A 24,531-nucleotide genomic window follows, 5' to 3' on the forward strand; every position below is an offset into this window, starting at 1 on the left:
TCTCCTTCTTAACTCATTGAGCCACCTTCCTAGATATTGATCTCGACCTCTCAGATAGCTCCATAAATACATCTGTCCATATCAAGCACACCAACCACCAGTAGTACCTCTATTCTGACAGCTGTGACCCATTCCGTATCAAATAATCTCTTCTTTACAGCTTCACCATCTATAGAAACTGTATGTGCACTGGAAAGCAGGAGTTGCTGAAATATGCCGATAACATTAACAGAGCCTTTACTGACAGGCTGTATCCTATGTAGCTCATCCACAAACATGTCTCCTGTGCCATCTGCTCCAGCACTACTCTGATCACCTAGTATCACTCTGGCCTTGAAAAGCTCAACCACACCATCCATCAGGGCTTTGACTGCCTGATGTGGTGTCCTAAGATGAGGAATACCCTGCCCAAAATCTTACCCACATGCTCCAAAGTAGTGTTCTGTTACCCATCCAACTTACAGAATATCATTGTCCAAACCTATTCCAGTACTACTTCCACTCCTGCACTCCATGTTTCTTCCCTCGTAGCTGGCCTAGGTGCAAGTGCTGTCCCGTACATCCACCTCCTAACACAGTCCAGTCACAGGTATTACCTACCCAATAAAACGCAGGGTCAAAAGTGAAAGCAGCCATGATGTATAGGAGTGCTACTTCTGCAAGTTCTGCAGGAGAGCTTCTGTAAAGTTTGGAAGGTAGGAGATGAGATACTGGCAGAATTTAAACTGTGAGGACGGGTTGTGAGTCATGCTTGGGTAACTCAGATGGTAGAGCACTTTCCTGCGAAAGGCTAAGGTCTCGAGTTCGAGTCTCAGTCTGGCAAACAATTTTAATCTGCCAGGAAGTTTCATATCAGTGCACACTCCTCTGCTGAGTGAAAATTTCATCCTGGAAACAACAGCAGGCTGTGGCTAAGCCATGTCTCTGCAAGATCCTTTCTTCCAGGAGTGCTAGTACTGCAAGGTCTACCATAGAGCTTCTGTGAAGTTTGGAAGGTAGGAGACGAGATACTGCTGGAGTTAAAGCTGTGAGGATGGGTCATGAGTCGTGCTTGGATAACTCAGATGGTAGAGCACTTGCTCGCAATAGGCAAAGGTCCTGATTTCGAGTCATGTTCTGGCACACAGTTTTAATCTGCCAGGGAGTGTCATATCAGTGCCCCACTTGTGACAGGATACTTTCCGGGACTCGATCAGATTCTGAATGTGGCTCTCCAGCAGGGATACGACTTCCTCAAATCCTGCTCTGAAATGAGATCCATCCTTCATGAAATCCTCCCCACTCCACCAAGAGTGTCTTTCCGCCGTCCACCTAACCTTCGTAACCTCTTAGTTCATCCCTATGAAATCCCCAAACCACCTTCCCTACCCTCTGGCTCCTACCCTTGTAACCGCCCCCGGTGTAAAACCTGTCCCATGCACCCTCCCACCACCACCTACTCCAGTCCTGTAACCCGGAAGGTGTACACGATCAAAGGCAGAGCCACGTGTGACAGCACCCACGTGATCTACCAACTAACCTGCCTACACAGTGAAGCTTTCTATGTGGGAATGACCAGCAACAAACTGTCCATTCGCATGAATGGACACAGGCAGACAGTGTTTGTTGGTAATGAGGATCACCCTGTGGCTAAACATGCCTTGGTGCACGGCCAGCACATCTTGGCGCAGTGTTACACCGTCCGGGTTATCTGGATGCTTCCCACTAACACCAACCTATCCGAACTCCGGAGATGGGAACTTGCTCTTCAATATATCCTCTCTTCCCATTATCCACCAGGCCTCAATCTCCGCTAATTTCAAGTTGCCGCCACTCATACCTCACCTGTCATTCAACAACATCTTTGCCTCTGCACTTCTGCCTCGACTGACATCTCTGCCCAAACTCTTTGTCTTTAAATATGTCTGCTTGTGTCTGTATATGTGTGGATGGATATGTGTGTGTGTGTGAGTGTATACCCGTCCTTTTTTCCCCCTAAGGTAAGTCTTTCCGCTCCCGGGATTGGAATGACTCCTTACCCTCTCCCTTAAAACCCACATCCTTTCGTCTTTCCCTCTCCTTCCCTCTTTCCTGATGAGGCAACAGTTTGTTGCAAAAGCTTGAATTTTGTGTGTATGTTTGTGTTTGTTTGTAAAATTCAAGCTTTCGCAACCAACAGTTGCTTCGTCAGGAAAGAGGGAAGGAGAGGGAAAGACGAAAGGATGTGGGTTTTAAGGGAGAGGGTAAGGAGTCATTCCAATCCCGGGAGCGGAAAGACTTACCTTAGGGGGAAAAAAGGACAGGTATACACTCGCGCACACACACACATATCCATCCGCACCTACACAGACACAAGCAGACATCCTTAACAGGGGGCAAGAAAGGCAATTTCATTTTATGGTCACTCCCTCTCTCCCCTTCCCATCTCCAACTGAGATGTGTGTGAGTGTTTTCTTTTAAGTGTTTTTTTCTCTTTTTTGCCAGTTTTCAGTGATTTATTTTTCATGTAAATTTTTTACCAGTATTACATTGGAAATGAAGATGTAAGTATCAGTTACACTGTATTTATAAATATCAAAGATCACATTTATTGCAATTATTGGAAAAATGAAACATTTACATTAAACCTAAATCTAATAAAATAGAAAATAACTCAGCAACCAAGCACTAATGATTTTTTTTTTCAAAGGAAACCTCTGTCATTGCTTTCAAGTTCTCTTCTGAGACATTGTGCTGCCAATCCATCAACTCTTCATTACATTATGGAAGCAGCCTCTTCGAGTCTATATCTGAATGTGGAAGAAAACCTGTCTTGAGTAGAACAACTGGCATTTGGCAATGTTAATATATTCTGCTGACATGCAAAGCTATTCTTCCACTAAATTATGAAGGAATTTGTACCCCTTCAGATTAAATAAACCAGGGAGATCAGCCATTGTAGATATACATAACAGGCTCTTTGCCATGTCATTTCTCCAGAGTTCACCACTATCATCTTAGGGCTGAAACAAGAACCTGGAGCTGTGAAGAAGCACTTGCATGGCTCTGTGGTCATAGGAGTTGGTAGCCTAGTTTGAAGATGCAACCCTGTTAGTTTCAGTGTTTCTTTCACCTAAAGTACTAGTTTCTGTATGGTTTTTAAATCTAATGGGTTTATCACGAAATACTCCTTTTCTCACAACAAAGAATCTGTCTTCATTTGGTTTTAACTTGGAATGGAGTAATAGCTTTATTCACTGACACCACCTTTCCTGCCAATTTACCACAGCAAATTGTTCCAAAAATGACATATTTTGGAGAGCTATTTAAGGTAGTGCATAAATTAAATTACTTATTTTTATAGTACATAAATATGCTTCTGTTAGTCAATCACAGCACAGTGTGTGTGACATCATGCAGATATTTTCCTGGTGGTACAAAAGAACACGGGAAATGTTTATTTCCGTATTTACTCAATATTATTTTTATTATCTTGCAAAATGTAGTTTACAGCCTGATCTGTGGGGTACCTCATGATCTGATTGGCTGTTAGAAGCAAACAGTCACATTGATTTACATGTTTGCAAAGCTAAAGTATTTATATTTGCGTACTGTGAAGACATGCAGTTTAACTTATGCACCAGATTAAAGATCTCTCTATAATATGTCATTTTGGAATGATTAGTCTTGCAAAAGGATTAAGAAATAAGGCATCAATGGACAAAACTGCTACTGGAATGTGTAGGGTAATTTTATTTGATGTCATATCTATGGCATCAGTTCTCTATGCGGGAAATGAATGCTAATTTGAACATTATATGTGAATCTCAGCTTTGAGAGCTGGAGATCTAATTTAAGTACTAAATATAATGAATTACTATTATGGTAATACTAAATTGCTGCCTTCAGATCTACAATTTTGAACAGGAACCAGGAAAATTCCAAATTATGCAACTTTTTGAAAAGACAGCCAATCTGCATTCCAAATTTTGCAACACTTTATACATGTTTGCATTAAATGTTACAAATAATAGAAGTGTTAGAAATATTTTCCGTAACTAATTTTGAAAATTATTTTTTATGAAATCTGGCATATGAATTACTTAATGAAGGTGCTTCACGTACTCATTTGCATCTGCAAGAACACATTTTACACAAAAGATGCATATGCTGTGAACAGTATATTACAAGTTATTTCTCTTTGCTTCAGAGTAAGATATCTTACATCATTTCTTCTTATAATAATTCTATGTTAATACTCAAAACGAATGGTACAAACATAAAGTTGGTAAGTTCTTCACTGAAATGTCATACACAATAGTGTATACACAACAGTTTATACATGATACAGAATCTTCACAAGATTGTTACAGTAGTTATTTCTAGAGACTAGATGTCATGGCAGGTTAGGATTTGGCGATGAGGCACCATTCAACCTGAACAGGAAGATAAGTCACCATAATGATAGGATCTGCGGTACAGAAAATGCAGAGCTACTCCCCATTTCCTCCTCAATTTTCATGAAAATCTGTATGGTACTTTACAGGAATGCTGTATGAAGTATGCACAAATAGTGATATGACCGATTTTTCTCTGGTTTACTGATCACCCAGTTTATCACCCAGCAGTATGTGCCAGTCCATCCAGGATGTTGTGTTTGTTTACCCTTTAACATGTATTGTTTGGAGAATAGCAGATCTCAGGCCATGGAGAAGTTGACTGAGATATGTAGGGACATGTCTCAAACAAAATTAACTGTGTTCTGATTTTTGGTATTTCACACAAAGTGATCATTTGCAGTACCTGTAATATGTTGAGGAAAAACAACTATGCTTCATGCACTAATTATGTGCACTACATAAACAGAGATGAAATTAACAGAGACTTTCTATCACTGAATGCGAATTTGCCTTGCATATGTCATTTCAAAGAAAAAAACAGCTTTACTTTTGCATTTTTCTTTTTAAGAGCTATGTACTATCTATATATTTTGCCCAATTTGTAAAACGAGAGGTTACGGTACTGTGAACTTCCAGGACTGTGGGGTATTTCTGAGTTTAAACTTCTTAAAACATTATTGTAATGCTTTTAAAAATGCTGATACAACTATTGTACTGTAATACCACATCTCAAAATCTGAGTTTCTGATTTTTGTTGCCAGAGGTGTGTGTGTGTGTGTGTGTGTGTGTGTGTGTGTGTGTGTGTGTGTGTAGAGGGTAACCTTCTAGCTCCCATAGGGATGGAGTGGGGGTGAAAAGGTTTGGTAACACCTGATATCTCAGATGCCTTGGAGGACCAGCATGTTGAGTGAATAGTATCAGAATGTTTTCCGGGTGGACAGGCACAGCTGAGCAAAGAGAAAGGGGAGGGAGAGATGGTCAGAGAGAGAGCAGAGAGGAGGAGATGGACAGGGAGGATGGGGAGGTGTAGGAGGCAGGTGGAGGATGGAGAGGGGTGCTGGGCAGGTGGGAAAGGAAGCTGGTGTGAGGAGGAAGGTGAAGTACTGTGGGTGAAAGAGAACGCTACTACCCCTATGGATGGGGTTGAGAAGGAGGAGCCTTGCAAAAATATTCTAGAAGTACCTTTTGGTATTTCTTTTCTATATTTAGTTGACTTGGAATACTTTTAGTATGAGGTGCAGATTATCTGTTATTTATGCTGCTTTGTGTGTCACCAAGATTCCAAGAATGAGCCAATATTTTTGTCAGCATGTTTAGAGACCAAAGATCATGGCACATGGCTGAGTACCAAACATAAATTTAACATCCACTCTGGGGTCGCACAGTGTAAGAAAACAGCAGAGACTGAGACATATATGTGACTTATGTTTATGTGAGTGAAACTGGGGGTAAAACCTAGTATATTACAAAAATGTATGTATGTATCTTCCACATACCATCCTAAACCACTACACAGATTTTAACCAAACTTGGTACACATATAATTGAATTGAAAGAAGCACTGTGGGGGTGGGATTTAAAACAGAGAGAATGGAGAGGAAGAGATTGATAGAGAGAGAGGGAGAAGAAGATGGACAGAGAGAGCATGAGGAGGAGATGGACAGAGAGAGGGGGGGGGGAGGAGATGGGCAGAAAGAGGGGGAGGAGCAGGTCGACAGAGAGAAGGGGAAGGAGGGGCTGCATAGGAGTTTGCTGGAAGATAGAAAGGGGAAAGGGTAGTAGGCAGGTGGAAAAGGAAGAGGGTGTTGAGAGACAGGTGGAAGAGAAACGGGGTGTAAGGTGGAACAGACAGAGACGTGAAGAGGCAGGTGGAAGTGGAAGGGTATGCGTGGAAGGAGGTGGAAGAGAGACAGCATGTTCAAAATTAAAACTGTAGCTAACATCTACCATCATCATGGATTTAGTTGACTAGGAACTCTTTAAAAGTATGAACTATGAACTGCAATTTCCCTCTTATTTGTGCTGTTCATTGTTTCAATCAGGTTACAAGAATGAGTATTGCATTGAGCCAATATTTCTGTCAATATGTTTCAGGACCAAAGATCATGTCATACAGCTGAAGATCACAGATAAATTTAACATATTCTTTGGTGTCGCACGGAGTAGAACAGCAGAGATTCAGACATAAATGTGTGCAATATATGTGACATATACATACTTTGGTGAAATTTTGGGTATAAAAAGCTAGTTTATAAAGAGATTCTATTATCAGTCAAAGAAAATAGCTCAATTTTTTCATCATATGCATACAAGCTAACAGAATAAGAATCATCTCCGCATAAAAACATGGCTACAAACATGCCAAGGGTTTAAAATAGTATTCAACTATATAAAAATTATATCCAGTCACTCCTTACTACCTCATATGGATGCAGTTGTACGATGAGATAAGCCATTTAGGGCTAATAATTGTGGCCGTGCAGCTAGTCCTCAATTTAGCATGGAACAAGAGTGCTACTGAGGGCCACTGGCCGTTTGTTGCTCCATCTCCTCCAACCAGACGAGCAGCAATTCCTTCTGCTTGGCCATGACTGCCACAAGCTGACAAGAACAAAAAGACATTCATCAACTGTTTTTTATTAGAAACTTGACATTTTTAAAATTTGGTGTAGGGTACTGACAGGTGCTCGGATGCCAAGAAAATCATAAACACAATATTTCTCAAAATGAATACTGGTAATGATGTAATTTATTGTGGCAGTTATAAAAGCTAAACACAATTCCTGTAAAATATCCATGAGTTCCTTAGTTACAAATAAAACAAAGGAAATTTTGGTAGTAATATCAGCAATATAGGAAAACACAGATTGCTACTTACTGTACAGAAGACACTTTTGTCTTTTAATTGTGCTTATCTGCAACTTAATGGGATTCTGGAGTTGGCAGCCATATGAGTGTGAGGTGTGTTTGCTTGTATGTGTGAATGATACGTGCCTCTCTTTTAATGATGAAGGCTGTGGTCACGGGCTTTATGTAAGTGTCTTTTAGTTGTGTCTGTCTGCAGTCTGACATGTCTCCTTTACAATAAGTAACTATCTGATAAGAAGCTATCTGATTTTGAAGTGAAACAATGCCATTGTAAGTCCTTCTGCCAATATTACTAAAAGTCATAAACAGGAACACTGATGTTATACAACCAATATATCTACAAGTAATACAATGCCATACAGAGGATGTACACAGAAAGAAATAATAACTCAGAATTTTACAAAGATTTAATGGCATAATTCTGGTTGTGTAATGCAGGTCATATCTGAAGAATGCATCCTCTGTTTTCCCTTCCATTATAGAATAACTCCTCAATAAGATCAACTTTTCCAGGCCCAATATTATTTTAACAGGTGTTAGCATTATTTAAAAATCTGGGACTGTCTTGCGTGTCAGAACAAGTGTCATTTCACTGACAACTGGCTCTGGTTGTGGCATAGATCATTGTCTTGTTCAGAATACAGTGCTTCATATTATGCTGTCTGACTTCAGTGGCCCACACCACTAATTTTACTATCTAACCAAGTAAAACATTATTCAGTGGCTGATAGAACTACTAATTTCCTTTAAGCAAGACACATCTTAAACAAAGCTATGTCTTCCTGATAATGCCATTTAAAATTATTAATGCTAACTATCAGTAAATTAAATGTTATTAATGTCATATTTGCTTAAAAAGTTTTTGGTGTGAGAATACTCACTAAATTCTGCACATGATATCTCCAGAATGCTGTTCGATGCACATGGCATTTGCTCATTTGTTGGCTGCAAAGCAACTGTCAGTTTTGATCTGGTGTCTCTGCCTGTTAATGTATAATAACTGATGTTGGACTTGGATGTATTGTACAAGTTAGGAAGAGTCTCTGTGAATTCAGCTTTGCTATATCCAAGATTCTGACAAGCTAGATTGCTCCAATCATTACTCCAATTGTCAGCACATACTGGATGCCAGACATTATCAGAGGACCTGAAAAATATGAAGACAGTGGAATTATATGTAAGTAAGTGACATTATGTGAGGATCAGTGATATCCAAAAACCAAAAATAGCATTATTTTGTCTTTTAAGTTACTGTTTAAAGCTTCACTATCAAAGTGAAATTTGCAGATGTAAATGATGATGTAAATATGTTGCTCTCTCTCTCTCTCTCTCTCTCTCTCTCTCTCTCTCCCTCTCCCCCCCCCCCCCCCCCCCCACACACACACATCATTGTCTTTTGAACACCCCAACATGGAAGTGAAGCTTCTGGACTATGAAATGATTAAAACACCCTGCTGAACTGAAACATTTTGATCTTGATAGTGTGTCAGCCACTCTTGCTGTACACAGGGCATGTGAGAACAGGAATAGGGCAGCAGATGCCATCATTTAGAGTACACAGTTCCTGCACATTATAAAGCATTGGTTTACAAACTGTCTGCTGGCATTCTGTAACATCTCAAATGTATTCTATTGAAATATAGAGAATTCATGAACTAATGCATCATATGAGGTTCCCCATGCTCCTCAAACCAACACAATACATTTCTGACCTTTAGGAGAAACATAAAGCAGTCAACAGTACATTCCAGAGTGCCTTTCATAACAGTTGATCATTCTAGGTGAATGTTTCATGTTGCTTAGTACTGTTACAGCCAGGCCCTGCCCTCTCAAAACCCCACATTCTTTTTCTGAATCCCTTGTATTCTAACTCAGTTACAAGCATGACGTAACAGGATGTGATAGTCACAGGAGCAGGCAAAAAATTTCCACTGTTCCATGGTCCAAGCATAATGTTATCATGAACACTGGAAGTGTCATTAATGAGACAAAAAGAGGACACACAAAGATTGGCTGCTGTACTGTTCCTTTTGTGAGAACATATGGTGAATAGAAGCACTTTTGCCTTCCTCAGTTTCAGTCTCTGCTATTAGCTGTGTCCAATATTGACATATTCTTCCTTGACACGGTTGAAAAAGCTCCTATTTCTTAGTTTTTGGTGTGATGAGTATGTCCAACAACTTGACCAGGGTGTCTATGCAGACAAGGAAAAAAAAATCCCGGATTTTCCCCAGATTTCCCGGCTAAAAATATATTTTCCCCTGGGTGAAAATACACTTTTTCCATGTTAAGTGACAGTATACTTTCCCCTCGGAACTGTAAAAGTTATAAACCCTTTGAATGGCTATGGTTTTATACTCCAGTGTAGAATTTCTCGGCACTATAGAAAACATATGTTATGGAAAGATCTTTGATGTGTAGCAACATGTACATTGCATATTTTCGTATTACAAAAGTATAAAGGTGAATTCCACCAAACACCACATGTTACTTTCCGAAGTACTGAAGTCGAGACTGCGATGCGCTTTTGTAAGCCAGCCACAGCTCATGTCACGTGATCTCGCCACCCAATGACAGCGCATGTTCAGAGCACAGAACACGTGATGTAGTCAGCCAAGAGGAACATCACTGTTAAGTGGTGTGAACACACAAATAGGAAAAGTTAATGGTTTAAATTAATATACACAGTGTTGCTTGAAGCAAAGTTTTGACGTATAATATTGGTCTCTAAGATTTGTGGCAACTAAGAACCACTGGCTCACCCTAAAATAATATTGCTACCCTACCGCAGCGAGAACAACTGTATCTTTACCAGATCAGTTCTCTGTAGTATGCACTCGATGCTACATGCATTGTGTATATGCTGCAAGAATAAAAGTATTCATGGTAAGTGACGGGAGTGTGAGTGATTATTAATCATCATAATTACCACACCTGCTCTCCACTGCCTATAGAATAAGAGGCTCCAAGAGAAGCTAAGCCTTCACATATAATGTTAATCTCTTTTGCGGATGTTACACTCTAAGATACATCACACAAATGTAATCTTCTGGACTCGAAATTCTTCTAAATGGCTTGTCCTCAAAGAGTTGATTTTTAAATTAGAGTCAAATGCTCTGCGACTTAAGAAATCAGTTTCAGCAGTTGTCAGAGAGCAACAGATAACAGGTGCCACTGCTCTTGCACAGCTAGAATGACGTAGGAAGCCCATATGTACATACGTGTAAGACGTTTAAAGATCGTACATTGTGTCAAAAAAGAAACAAGACATAGAGGATACTCCAAGAGCATCAGAATTTTGTGAACCATATTACAATGCATAATTCAGCTTATAGTGCACGTTCGCATGTCCAGATTCCCAATGAAGTAGGCCTCGACCTGACATTAAGCTTTACAGTGTAAGTTTTCTTGGACTAATGTATTATCTCATGTTTGGTTCTTTATTATGGCATAATGCCATACACGCTAGAAGATGAAAACGTGCACTTGAAATGCAGTGAGCAGTTGAAACTAGCCAATAGTGTGGGATTAAACACTTAATTTCAAATAAATTGACTGTCTCAGTGGAAAAGATTAATAAAAGCCAAATCTCTTTAGCAAACTGACAAAAATAACTTAATTGTTCTGCAAGACAATTAATGATGGACTGTCAGAAAGGTGTAAATAAAATAAGATCTGAAACTAATACCATTTTAGCCCTCCATAATTATGTGAATGTATTTTAATTCACTTGATAGCTCTCGGCACAGAAATCCATTTTGTTTTCATTTGACGTGACAGCAGTAAACAACGAGGAAATGGCAAAATCACTAAACATAAATACGGGTCACGTGGAGACTACCTATCTCCCCATTACAACACAGACTGCTCTCCACATCTGCCCCGGATCTATGATATTTCCGAACCCCCTGCCTCCAGTGTTTGAGATAGAACGCAAAAAATTAAAAAAATCGACTTTTAAAAAAATGTTCATATTGTAGTGCACATCGTTCTGAACAGTCTGATACATAAAAGACACATGTTTGAGGAAATGTAAGACATTATATTTGGACTTTTAGCGTGCAAAAGTGCAATGCCACATCTCTACACACAGCATTCTTCTATCGCATGTCACTGTATCTCGCAATGGGGAATTCAAACGTGTATATTTTGTATCCAAGACTGGTGTGCTTTTTCAATCTGATTACGTCTATTTTGTCACTGTCTGCTAGATGAAACAAAATAGGCCTCTCTAATATTGCAGCAGTTGTAACACACACCAAATAAATGAGAATGATTTGGCACAAATGGTCATTTCTATAGCATGACAGAATGTAATTCATGAAGTACCAATATCAGATCGCCTATTAGGCCTACTAACAGCAAAAATCTTTATGTTAGGAGATAGTTTCACATTTCAATCATAGGCGCCAGCTTCTCAAGCATGAAATCGAAAAGTAGTAGTACAAAAGTTCTGTGTAAATTTGGAATCGTCATATTTTTTCCACAATTTGTGTGATGTCCCCGTTTCTTCTCCTTCCTCATTCCAACAAACAATCTTGTCATCACTAATTCTGTAACTATTCCTGCCAGTGTTAAGACTCATTCTCTGTTTAGCTTCACTAACCCTGCCACAATCACCGGTTTAGTTATCCCACGTGAATTCTATGGTTAGGTGTTATTTCGTGTCCATACAATGTGTTTTCTGTGCTACTCCCAGAATTGAACTTAAGCGGCTGCTAGCTGGGGACTGTACACTAGTAAGTGTAGCAATCTGGTCAAAACTTTTCTGTCAAAATTTCATTTTCTTGGATACACCAAGAAGAGAATATGTAATCTTTCTTAACTGTTATTCCTGTTTGTCATTTATTTGCACTCTGGTAGTCTGAATCTATGGATTTCACTAGTAATTATAACAAAGCTGATCATTTGCAAACCCCATAGACCAAATAACAAACTATGATTATTTCAGAAATCAACTTGGAATATGTTCAAAAATGTTAAGAAATCTACAGTGCTGCATTTCAAAATCATATGAATAATTGATAGACCAATGTGCACTGGATGCTAGATGCTTTGTGAAACAAGGATTTGTCCCTCAAGAATATGAATTTGGTCCCCCCCCCCCCCCCCAACTTAAAATTGCAGACACCCTGGTTTGCCCCTCCGCCCCCCACCAAGGTCCCTAGATCCAGGCTTGATGCGTGTGCATGAACCTGGAAGCTTGGGTGCACCAGTAAAATTGTTATGGGTAGCATCTGGCTGCTTGCTGCTGCTGCTTATACAGCTAACAGCCACACTTCAGCAGCCAGAAGCAGTTAAGGTACTACCCATACGCGACTCAACTGCGCGTGCGCATGAGCCCGCTCGCAACTGCTCAAATGAATCTAATGTAAACAGTTGTGATGTCACACTCATCGGAGGCAATCTGTTGTTATGAAGCATTGCATAGTCTTCTTAAAGCCTTTGACACATTTTGCTGGTGGCAGACGCTTTTATGATAACTGTGTTTTGTTGTTGTATGTGGCACATTTCCTTTGCAGCTGAAGTTTTATTTTTGTAATTTCTCTGGTTCACGTTTTATTGCAGCAGTATTATTCTGTAGTAAAGGGATACAGTAATATCCTTTGTTAGAGTATCGGTTCATACCAGCCAAAATTACAGAAATTTAACTGAAAACTCAAACAATGATAAATTCCCAGAATTCTAAAAAATTCCCGGGTTTTTCCCGGTTTTCTCCGGGATGAAAAAATTCCCAGGTTTTTCCTGGATCTCCTGGTTGTCCTGGGTCATATACACCCTGTCGACATTTGCTAACCAGTTTACCAATATTTGAGGTTTTAATGGATATTAATGATGGCAGAAACTGAATGACCTAGAATACTTGTTGCATCCATGACATTCGTTCACAAACATCAGGCCATCACAGTCTACCCTGAAGTCAAAATTCCCGACAGATTTAAATTTTATGTGGGTCCAGGACTCAAGTTTTAATAACCAAGGAAGTTTCCCAACAAAGCACACTTCACTGTACTGTGAAAGTTTTATTCTGCCCTGAAGTCATTTAAATTAATAGCTTGCCTTAGTTTCTGCATGATGTCTCAACCATATGATTTCTTTTCATACCTTTTGCATCATGCTACATACTCCTCGCACACACATCAAAGAAACTTTTGCATCACTCTGGTTCCCAGTCTGTAGTTCAACCATGTCAAGACAGTTAATACTGCAGTTCCATAATGTATGCATTGTTACATTGTGCCAGGAAGTGCTCTCTACAAGGGAAGTGTCCAGGCATCTCAAGAGTGAACCAAAGCAATGTTGTTCGGACATGGAGGAGATACAAGGAGACAGGAACTGTTGATGACATGCCTCGCTCAGGCTGCCCAAGGGCTACTACTGCAGTGGATGACGGCTACCTATGGATTATGGCTCGGAGGAACCCTGACAGCAACGCCACCATGTTGAATAATGCTTTTCGTGCAGCCACAGGACTTTGTGTTATGACTCAAACTGTCCGCAATAGGCTTCATGATGCACAACTTCACTTTCAATGTCCATAGCGAGGTCCATCTTTGCAACCACGACATCATGTAGTGGGGTACAGATGGGCCCAACAGCATCCCGAATGGACTGCTCAGGTTTGTCATCATGTTCTCTTCACTGAGGAGTGTCACATATGCCTTCAACCAGACAGCCATCGGAAACATGTTTGGAGGCAACCCAGTCAGGCTGAATGCCTTAGACACACTGTCCAGACAGTGCAGCAAAGTGGAGGTTCCCTGCTGTTTTGGGGTGGCATTATGTGGGGCCGAGGTACGCCACTGGTGGTCATGGAAGGTGCTGTAATGGCTGTACAATACGTGAATGCCATCCTTTGACTGATAGTGCAACCATATCGGTGGCATATTGGTGAGGCATTTGTCTTCATGGATGACAATTTGCACTGCCATCGTGCACATCTTGTGAATGACTTCCTTCAGGATAATGACATTGCTCAACTAGAGTGGCCAGCATGTTCCCCAGACATGAACCCTATTGAACATGCCTGGGACAGACTAGAAAGGGCTGTTTATGGATGACGTGACCCACCAACCACTCTGACGGACCTATGCCGAATCACTGTTGAGGAGTGGGACAAGCTGGACCAACAGTGCCTTGATGAACTTGTGAATAGTATGCCACGATGAGTACAGGCACACATCAGTGCAAGAGGATGTACTACTGGATATTGGAGGTACCAGTGTGTATAGCAATTTGGACCACCACCTCTGAAGGTCATGGTACAACATGCAGTGTGTGGTTTTCATGAACAATAAAAGAGGCGGAAATGATGTTTGTGTTGATCTCTATTCCAATTTTCTGTACAGGTTCTGGAACTCTCTGAATCGAGGTGATGTAAACTTTTTTTGATGCGTGTATATCCTTGGCTTAAGATAAAATGAAGAATAATGAGTATTTAATGTCCTGTCAATAGCAAGATCATTAGAATATAAGCTCAGAGATCATTAGAACATAAGCTCAGATTAGGGGAGGATGGGGAAGGTAATAGGTCATGTCCTTTTCGAAGAAACCATCCTAGCATTTGCATTAATTGAATTAGGAAAACCACAGAAAACTGAAAGCTGGATGCCAGATTGGAATTTCAATCATATTTCTGTATGTGAATTCAGTGTGTCACCACTGTGCCACCTCACTCAGTGTTGGAATGACAAAGAAATCCTTGTAATAGCTGAGTGACATATATGAACACACTTAATAAGAAGAATGCCAGTTACCATACATCAGTAAAACAAGAGAATGTTCACCTAACATAGCAATAAAAAGTGTCAAGTGCTGAAAGGAGGATAATTTCCACAACAGGGAAACAAATATGGAAAAACTGTTCCTTCTGCTGTCTTTAGATATCTTTTTCTGCATTTTAATTCCTATCTTTCATTCTCCTTAAAACAACTGCTAAGAATCTAGATTCATCTTTGTTTAGTACAAACTATTCATTATAAATATTTATCTGTCCTAAAAGCATCTACCCTTATTTCAAATTTAATCATTGTATTATTTTTGTCAAAACATTTTCAAATTTTTATTGATATGCTGTATACAGTAAAAAGGAATTTCAATTTCATTGCTGTGATATCATTTTTAGTATGTCAGTATTGAGTAAAAATTTGACAAACTGCAGGTATTCAAATCCAAGTAGTGATAATACAGCAATAATGTCTATACTAGAACAATATACAAATGTGATTTGCAAAATTATGGTAAATTTCAATAGAAATATCTCAAAGTTTAGTGCATGGTGATATTTAGGAAATGTATCAAACTGACATATATATCTGACTGTTGTTGCAAGCAAATACAATTCATGGGATGTAATGTCTACTAAGAAGTAACTGACATAAGGACACACAAAAAAAAATAAGAATGCTATCATTGTTGCTTGAGCAGTTTTACTATTCTATAATTTGTTGTAGCCTCATTTTTTATCTTTTTAATTAAAATATTAAAAATAATTGAATCGCTTGGAGATAACAATAATGGAAATTCCTGGATGGGAAGAACAACAAACAAAACTGATTGAAGGTAGTCATTCATAAATGAATTTTGGTTGGCTACACAGAGTAGTACATGTTTTTAATTTACTGCATGTAAATATTTTTCAAACAGTAAAGAGTTTTAAAAGAAACAGAAAAACGTACAGCAAATACTCACTTTTGTATGTAGCACACCAATTTCACATTGGTGGTACAACGTATGAAGGTGCTATGCAGTCAGATGCTAATAATAATAGTAATAATAATTAAAGTAAAGGGGTTATGAGTGATTTAGTTACCTTATTTCCAATGTCATTGTACCATTTTTAAGTCGTATACAGTCCCATTCATCACTGTTGTCTGGGCAGTCCTCCACACCATCACATACTTGAGACACTGCTACACAACCACCTGTGTTGCACTGAAACTGATCCACTGTACAGTCTGAAAAATACAAACAAATGAATATTTGTTATTAGTACAGAGACCAGCCACAGCCATAATGACAACGAGACAACAATCGTAAAGAAAATAAACTTGTATATGATAATAGGCTGCTTATTTTTGTATTAAATTATTTTCTAATGAAATATTAAATAAAGGAAAGGTCAATGTTCCTATTACACAGAGGACAGTACTGGAGAGAAGTGGGGGCTGGGCGGAGGGGGGCAGGGGGACCCCTCCTTAGTTAATGAAACTGAATATACGCAGTTGCAATATTGTATAGCAAATAATGGAAAGAGCCACTAGCAAACAGTCCTGATTCGCATACACTGTAGTGTTTCAAATATGTACTATACAGATGGCAAAGCATATCCAAATAAGGGAAATGTTGACATGGAAATAACAGACAATGATGAAGAGAGACTACCACTCACTAGTAGTCTTGCATAGACACATATAGCAATACAGGCTATTGGCTATCTTTTTACTTACCATTCTTTTACTAGTTAAAGTACACACTCTCCTACAAGCAGCAAAATAAATACACGTATATACCCAACTGTAGCTGTGGCAAGATTGTTATTAGTTACCAGGAAATATTTTCAAATTCAAACAGACTTAAACAAAATCTTGGATGAAAATATCACTCAGAAAACTAGTAGATAAAAAACATGTTATTAGTCAGTAATATAACTATAATAGTAAACCAGCTGATGATGGACGAAAGTCTGAAATGTGTTAAAGCTCAGAACTGTACCCAGTTCAGTTTAGTGAGATAAATATCAACACAGAATGTGAAATAATCTATGTAGAACTGAGAATCAAAAACAGACCAAAGATTATATCCAGTAGCATTTATTGGCTGCACGTCTCGACTATCAAACTGCCAGAATCCTTTCAAAAACAGGTTGAAATTAATACATATAAGCCAACTAGTGTGGATTCTGAACACATCACTAATGTTAAACTGAACTCACACTTTTCTCATGGGACATCCTGAAAGCTATGGATCAAGACAGTTTGACAGATCAGTGGTTACACATTTCGAAAAGACTTTTGGCTCAGTATCACGCCAACATTTGTTAACTAAAGTATGATTACAAGAGGCATCAAATAAAATTTGTAGCTGCATTGAAGACTTCTTGTTATGGAGGATGCATCAAGTCATCTTAGAAGGAGAGTCACTGACAGAAACAGAAGTAACTTGGGCATGCCTCAGAAAGTATATTGGGGTCCCTGCTGTTTACACTATATGTTGACACCTGACAGGCAGTAGTTATAATAATGTCAAGTTTTTTGCAGGTGATGCAATTATCTATAATGAAGGAATACCTGAGAAAGTGCACAAATAGCAAGTCAGATCTTGATACGATTTCAAAGTGGTGCAAAGATTAGCAATGTGCTTTAAAAATTCAGAAATGTAAAATTGTACATTTTGAAATGCAAAGAAGACAGTATCCTATGACTACAGTACCAGTCATGACTGGAATCAGCCAACTCACAGAAATACCTGTGTGTAAAAATTTGCAGGTATATGAATTGAAATGATCACACAGGGTCAGTCACAGGTAAGGCAAGAGTCAGACATCTGTTCATTGCCAGGATATTGGGAAAATAATATAAGTCTACAAAGGAGTGTGCTTACAGATTTCTTGTATGCCCCATTTTAGAATAATGCCAAGTGTGTGGGACAATACTAGACAGGATTAAATGGGAATATTGTGAGTATCCAAAGAAAGGCAGAATGAATGGACACACATTTGTTTGACTCATGGGAGAGCATAACAGAAATTTTGAAAAACCTGAATTTTAGATGCTGAAGACAGACAGCAATTATCTCACTGAAGACAGACATAAATTATCTCGCTAAAGCCTACTATAAAGTTTCAAGAAGATTGTAAAAATATAAATCATCTCCCTCCATACCTTTCCCACGGGGATTGTGAAGCCAAGACTATATTAATTAAGTACACACAGTCATTCCTCCTGCACTCCATATGCAATTGGAAAGGGAAGAAACCCGGATATGTGGTACAATGCATATGAGGTACTATGCCAAGTACCTCCTGCCATGCACTTACAGTGGTTTGCAGAGTATGTAATTAGATGAAGAGGTAGAAGGCCTCTACAAAGAGCTACAGAAAATGATATAGCAGATCCATACAAAAGTAGGACACAGCCAAGGGTATGATGGCAGAAATGAGGTGCATCACATAATAGTAGAATTTGTTGAGAAGAACAACATAAGAGGTGCATTCAAGTTCTAAGGCCTCCGATTTTTTTTTCTCCGGACTGGAAAGAGATAGAAACATGCGCATTGTTTTAAAATGAGGCCGCGTTCATTGTCAATACGTCCCAGAGATGGCAGCACCATATGGCAGATGGAATTTTACCGCGAACGGTGAGAATGGGAACTGTTTTAAATACTTAAAATGGCGACGTTTTCCTTACTTGAACAGCGTGCAATAATTCGTTTTCTGAATTTGCATGGTGTGAAACCAATTGAAATTCATCGACAGTTGAAGGAGATGTGGTGATGGAGGTATGGATGTGTCGAAAGTGCGTTCGTGGGTGCGACAGTTTAATGAAGGCAGAGCATCGTGTGACAACAAACCGAAACAACCTCGGGCTCGCACAAGCCGGTCTGGCGACATGATAGAGAAAGTGGAGAGAATTGTTTTGCAGGATCGCTGAATAACTGTTGAACAGATCGCCTCCAGAGTTGGCATTTCTGTGGGTTCTGTGCACACAATCCTGCATGATGACCTGAAAATGCGAAAAGTGTCATCCAGGTGGGTGCCACGAATGCTGACGGACGACCACACGGCTGCCCGTGTGGCATGTTGCCAAGCAATGTTGACGCGCAACGACAGCATGAATGGGACTTTCTTTTCGTCGGTTGTGACAATGGATGAGACGTGGATGCCATTTTTCAATCCAGAAACAAAGCGCCAGTCAGCTCAATGGAAGCACACAGATTCACCGCCACCAAAAAAATTTCGGGTAACCGCCAGTGCTGAAAAAATGATGGTGTCCATGTTCTGGGACAGCGAGGGCGTAATCCTTACCCATTGCGTTCCAAAGAGCACTACGGTAACAGGTGCATCCTACGAAAATGTTTTGAAGAACAAATTCCTCCCTGCACTGCAACAAAAACGTCCGGGAAGGGCTGCGCGTGTGCTGTTTCACCAAGACAACGCACCCGCACATCGAGCTAACGTTACGCAACAGTTTCTTCGTGATAACAACTTTGAAGTGATTCCTCATGCTCCCTACTCACCTGACCTGGCTCCTAGTGACTTTTGGCTTTTTCCAACAATGAAAGACACTCTCTGTGGCCGCACATTCACCAACCATGCTGTTATTGCCTCAGCGATTTTCCAGTGGTCAAAACAGACTCCTAAAGCAGCCTTTGCTGCTGCCATGGAATCATGGCGTCAGCGTTGTGAAAAATGTGTACGTCTGCAGGGTGATTACGTCGAGAAGTGACGCCAGTTTCATCGATTTCGGGTGAGTAGTTAATTAGAAAAAAAAAATGGAGGCCTTAGAACTTGAATGCACCTCGTATTTGTGCTCAACACACAAATAAAAATAGGCATGGCAACAACCAAATAAAACTGAGAACATAATTGACTAAGTTATTTTGTGTTACAATAAAGAACAGATGTAATAGAAAGATTTAATGACGACTATAATGACAACAGAATGTAGGCAGCTGGGACATGTAGGTAGGTGAATGGATGGTAGATGCACCAGGGCAGTACTATGCTGTATCGCAGTGGGCATGAGAAAGGTGAGACAACCACTTAAAAAGTGTGTGTGTGGGGTGGGGTGGGGGGTGGGGGGGTACAAGACATTAGAAAACATACAGGAACAAAATGGATGCAATGTAGCTGAAGTACATAATACATGCAGAAGTATGGTAGAGGCCTTTACCTGGCAATGCTCATTAAACAGCTAAAAAAAGGTACTGACGATCAGCAATACAAAGTAATTGCAAACTGCAAGAAGACTTTCAGATTATCAGTGCTTGGTGGAAAGATGGGCAGATTGTATTCAACTAGGAGCAAATATAACAAAATGCAGCAAACAGTTGTAGACATGTTATAATGTCTGACATACAACACTCAGTTGTCACACGAATCACACGAATTGAACATTTAGATGTCATTACACAAACCAAATTAATTACAAGGAAAACCAACATGAATCTTGTTGTTAAGAAATATGACACAAGGCTAAGGTTCATTGGAAAATTTCTCAGAAACTGAAAGTCATTTGCAAAGGGGTCTGTTTAAAAAACTTTCATCCAATCCATTTATGGCATTACTATGTTTGGGATCTTTGTTAACAGTTTCAATAAAGGAGATCGAAAATGATCAAACAAGAGCTGTCAGAATAGTTGACCAGTGTTTATATTGAGAAGGAAAATTTCCAGTGATGTTGAGAGGCACATTTAAAAATAAAAATAATTTTCCTACCTTTAAGAACTAGAATAGATTGGGGAAGGTTAGAAAGAAGAGCAGGTTGTTTGGATCCCAACATGAGAAGGCCATGCATGTTGTGAGAACAAGGAAAATAAAGATCTACTTGTAGCATTAACTTCCCTCTCCTCCCATTCCACTTACAAATGACGCACGGTATGAATAACTGCCACTGTTTCAGGAAGATTTATATGATTTTATATTCATGGTGATTGCAATTATACAGTGGATTATGAGTACTTACTTCTATTTACACATATGACACACATGATAATTTTTCCTTATAAAAGTTGTGTCCTGATAGGAATGGGAAGTGCACAACACTAACTCATCTGTTTTTGTGCTGACTAATTTGCATCAGCATCAGTAGAGAGAAGAACACCAATATGTCAAGTGTCAACCATCCACAGGACAAAGAGTCCCCACTACAAGAAGTTCGCACTATACAAAGGAATACAGAATGCTTACTGCAACAGATAAAGGCAGGATATGTTACATCTGTGTATAGTACGAAGGTGAACTATAGCTGACCTCAAACAGACGATTCGTTTCAAAATAACAGTGCTTGACTAGGTATGAGCCTATTGGAGATTGTATGCCCTGAACTGACTTACCCATTCAGTGCAACATTGCCTTTTCTTCACAGACAGATTTCACAAAATCTTAGGACTGACTGTGGAAGGAACATGAATGTTTGAACATGTAGTCTGACACTAGCCCACCAACCCACAATTTTGAAGCATAATGTAAAACGTATACAGAAATTATTTGCATATAAATATACTAATCACTGAAGACATTATTTGAAGAAAGGTTACAATAAAAATATGTATTTACCTGTCCCAGTCTAATCATGAGGGTAAAATCATGACAAATAATTATAAAAAGTTATTTTATGAGGAAAAATGTTTGTATCATATATAAAGCACATCATATTGTTTTTTGCCCTGTGTGCATAATACTTATAACTGCATTATTAACTTCTCTGCATAAAAATTCTTATGTTTAAGAAATGACAACAGTTAGACTGATTTTGATTTAATAATCATCTAAGATATAAATTATAATGCAAAGATAGAACAAAATAAACTTTGCTAATTTTTCTATAGGACAATACTAAGTGAACATACCACAAAGTTTTTCATCTTCTCCATTTGTACATTCCGGGACACCATTGCATCTCCAAGTCATTGGTATACACCATCCTTCAGGGCACTGATACTCATGATTTCCACACAATGCTGTAAAAAGTCAGATCCTCAAAAACTTTGCTGAAAATCTACAGCTATCTCAATAAAAATGTAAATGTTCACTTGTTCAAAATCTTATATCTGTGAATGTTCTTCATTGATTGCTTTGCAATTCTGACACACTGTGCATTCAAATAAGAGCATGTTTTTTACATACCTATTGGAGTGCCTTGTGGTGTGTGTGTGTATATGTGTGTGTGTGTGTGTGTGTGTGTGTGTGTGTACGCGCAGGAGTGCCAATTGTATACAAATACATACATATTATACAGAGAGGTGCACGAAAACCTAGCTCCCAGTACTAGATTGCTCATTGTTGCCCACCATTTGTCATCTGTTGTTTTGAAGTTCTTGCGACTGCATTTTGGTTGCATTAGGTACCTGGAGACGAAGAAGCTTGCACAGGATAGAGTAGCATGGAGAGCTGCAGATAACTATGTCGACTACGAAGTTTCTCTATAACAGGATTCCAAGCAGAGTTTAGCTGATAACCGTTATCTCGATTGATGAGAGTCTCATTGTAAGAAAATCTTATACTCACAGATTCATTGATAATCATGATCCAAAAGTTTGATGTATGGGCCAAAATTTTTGTGTCATCATAATTCATGGAATGGTCTGTGGAAAATACAATGTTCGGCGATAGCCAACTTGGTGGGTTGGAGAAGGCGAGTATGCCTTTGGTGTTCCACAATGCGTTCCTGCACAGTTTGTGTTGTTTGCCCTATATATGATTTGTCGCATTCACACGGAATTTTGTAAACATCTGATTTATGCAGGCCCAGGTCGTCTTTAACGGATCCCACCAGCGATGAAATTTTGGAAGGAGGGCGAAAGATGACTCTCACTTGATACTTTCTCAATATTCTGCCTATCTGTGAAGAAATGTTCCCAATAAATGGTAGATAAACAGTCGACCTGAAGGCCTCTTCCTCTTCCTTGTTCCGTCGTTTGTAGGTCTTCATCACTCTGTTCGCTTGCCTGGGTGAAAAGCCATTCTTCAAAAATACTTTTTGCAGGTGTCAAACACCTTTATTATATTATTCTTTATTATGACATAATGCCATACATGCCAGGGGATAAAAACGGACACTTGTAATTCTGCAAACAGTAGACACTAGCCAGTACTGTGGAATAAAATGCTTCGTTTCAAATAAAAGATTCTGTGGAAGAGATTCATAAAAGTCAAATTTCTTTGGAAAATTGACAAAAATAACTTCAGTATTCTGAAAGGCAATTAATGCTTGACTGCCAAAAACTTGGAATTAAAATAAAATCAGGAAACTAAAACTAATAACATTTCAGTCTTTCATAATTATATGACTATTTTAATTCACTTGCTAGCTCTCGTCCACAGAAATTTGTTTTGTTTGCATTTGACGTGAGAGTTGTAAACAAAGAAGAAACAGTGAGATCACTAAATCTAAACACAGGTCACATGGAGACTACCATCCTCTCCACTGCTACTTAAACTGCTCTGCGCATGTGTGAATTTGGCAGCTTGGACTGCCAGAAGAATTTTTCCTGCTGTGTGTGACTGCTGATACAGCTAACAGCCATACTTCAAATAGCCATGTGCGGGAGTAGGTTCTGCTCATACGCCGCGAATCAACTGCGCATGTGCACGAGCCCGCTGGCAACTGCTCAAACGAACCTAATGCAAATCATTGTGGCCTCATGGTCATCGGAAGCAGTTTGTTGTTATGAAGTATTGCATAGTCTTCATCCTAAGGCCTTCGACACATTTTGGTGTTGGCAGGCACTTGTGTGTGCACTGTCATTTGTTGTTGGAAACGGTGCATTTCCTTTGCAACTTAAGTTTATTTTGCTTTTCTTTCCCTTGTTTATGTTTTATTGCTGCAATATTATTCTTCAGTAGCGGGCTAAAGTAAAATTATTTGTTAGAGTATCAGTTCTTACCAGTCAAAATTACAAAAATTTTAACTGAAAACTAAAACAATGAATAATTCATGGAATTCTAAAAAAATCCTGGCTTTTTCCTGGTTTTCTCCCCAATGAAAAAATTCCCTGGTTTTTCCTGGATCTCCCGGTTGTCCTGGGTCATATACACCCTGATGATGGTGCACCTCCACAATCTGGAATTAATGTGCAACAGTATTTGTACAGAACATTTCCAGGGAAATGGCTTGGATGTGGAGGTCCAGTTCTATGGCCTGGCATAAATCCACTGGATTTCTTCCTGTGGGGACACCTGAAGGAGCATGTGTACTCTACTCTGCCGACGAATGTAGAACAATTCGTAGTGCATGTCCAGGCTGCTCTTGTTACTGTGGCTGCAGTTGTACGATCCAGCACAATGTTTGGACATGCAGGGAGGTCGCTGTGAGCATCTGTTGTTCTGAGGATAATGTATTCTGTTGTGAAGGTCATGTGGTTATTAATATGGTCATTATTATTGTAATTGTTTGCTAATGTGCAACATCTGAGTGCTCATATTACATGTAGTATAAATGACAAGTAGATGCTGTGTTATTGTACTGTGCTATCATCTTTAGCATCTTGAAACTGATATAATTTTTGTAGTTCTTCTGTCCTATGACAGGTCATTTGTTTCAACTGTCTATTTATTATTTGTGTAACCACGTATTTGTTATGT

The 24,531-nt window shown here is 39.2% G+C and overlaps 1 protein-coding gene across 1 annotated transcript in view; it reads right to left on the reverse strand.

Moving 5' to 3' along the window:
• Positions 1 to 24,531, reverse strand: part of LOC126236986 (uncharacterized) — an 86,763-nt gene that overhangs the window by 18,641 nt on the left and 43,591 nt on the right. Inside the window, exons 14-17 of the mRNA XM_049946710.1 lie at positions 21,798 to 21,908; positions 16,039 to 16,183; positions 8,108 to 8,373; positions 6,779 to 6,959 (exon numbers count right to left, since the gene is read on the reverse strand). Coding sequence (XP_049802667.1) covers positions 6,779 to 6,959; positions 8,108 to 8,373; positions 16,039 to 16,183; positions 21,798 to 21,908 — 703 coding nt within the window. The remainder of the gene's footprint in view (positions 1 to 6,778; positions 6,960 to 8,107; positions 8,374 to 16,038; positions 16,184 to 21,797; positions 21,909 to 24,531) is intronic.

Source organism: Schistocerca nitens, chromosome 2 (assembly GCF_023898315.1).
Source record: "Schistocerca nitens isolate TAMUIC-IGC-003100 chromosome 2, iqSchNite1.1, whole genome shotgun sequence".
NCBI lineage: Eukaryota > Metazoa > Arthropoda > Insecta > Orthoptera > Acrididae > Schistocerca > Schistocerca nitens.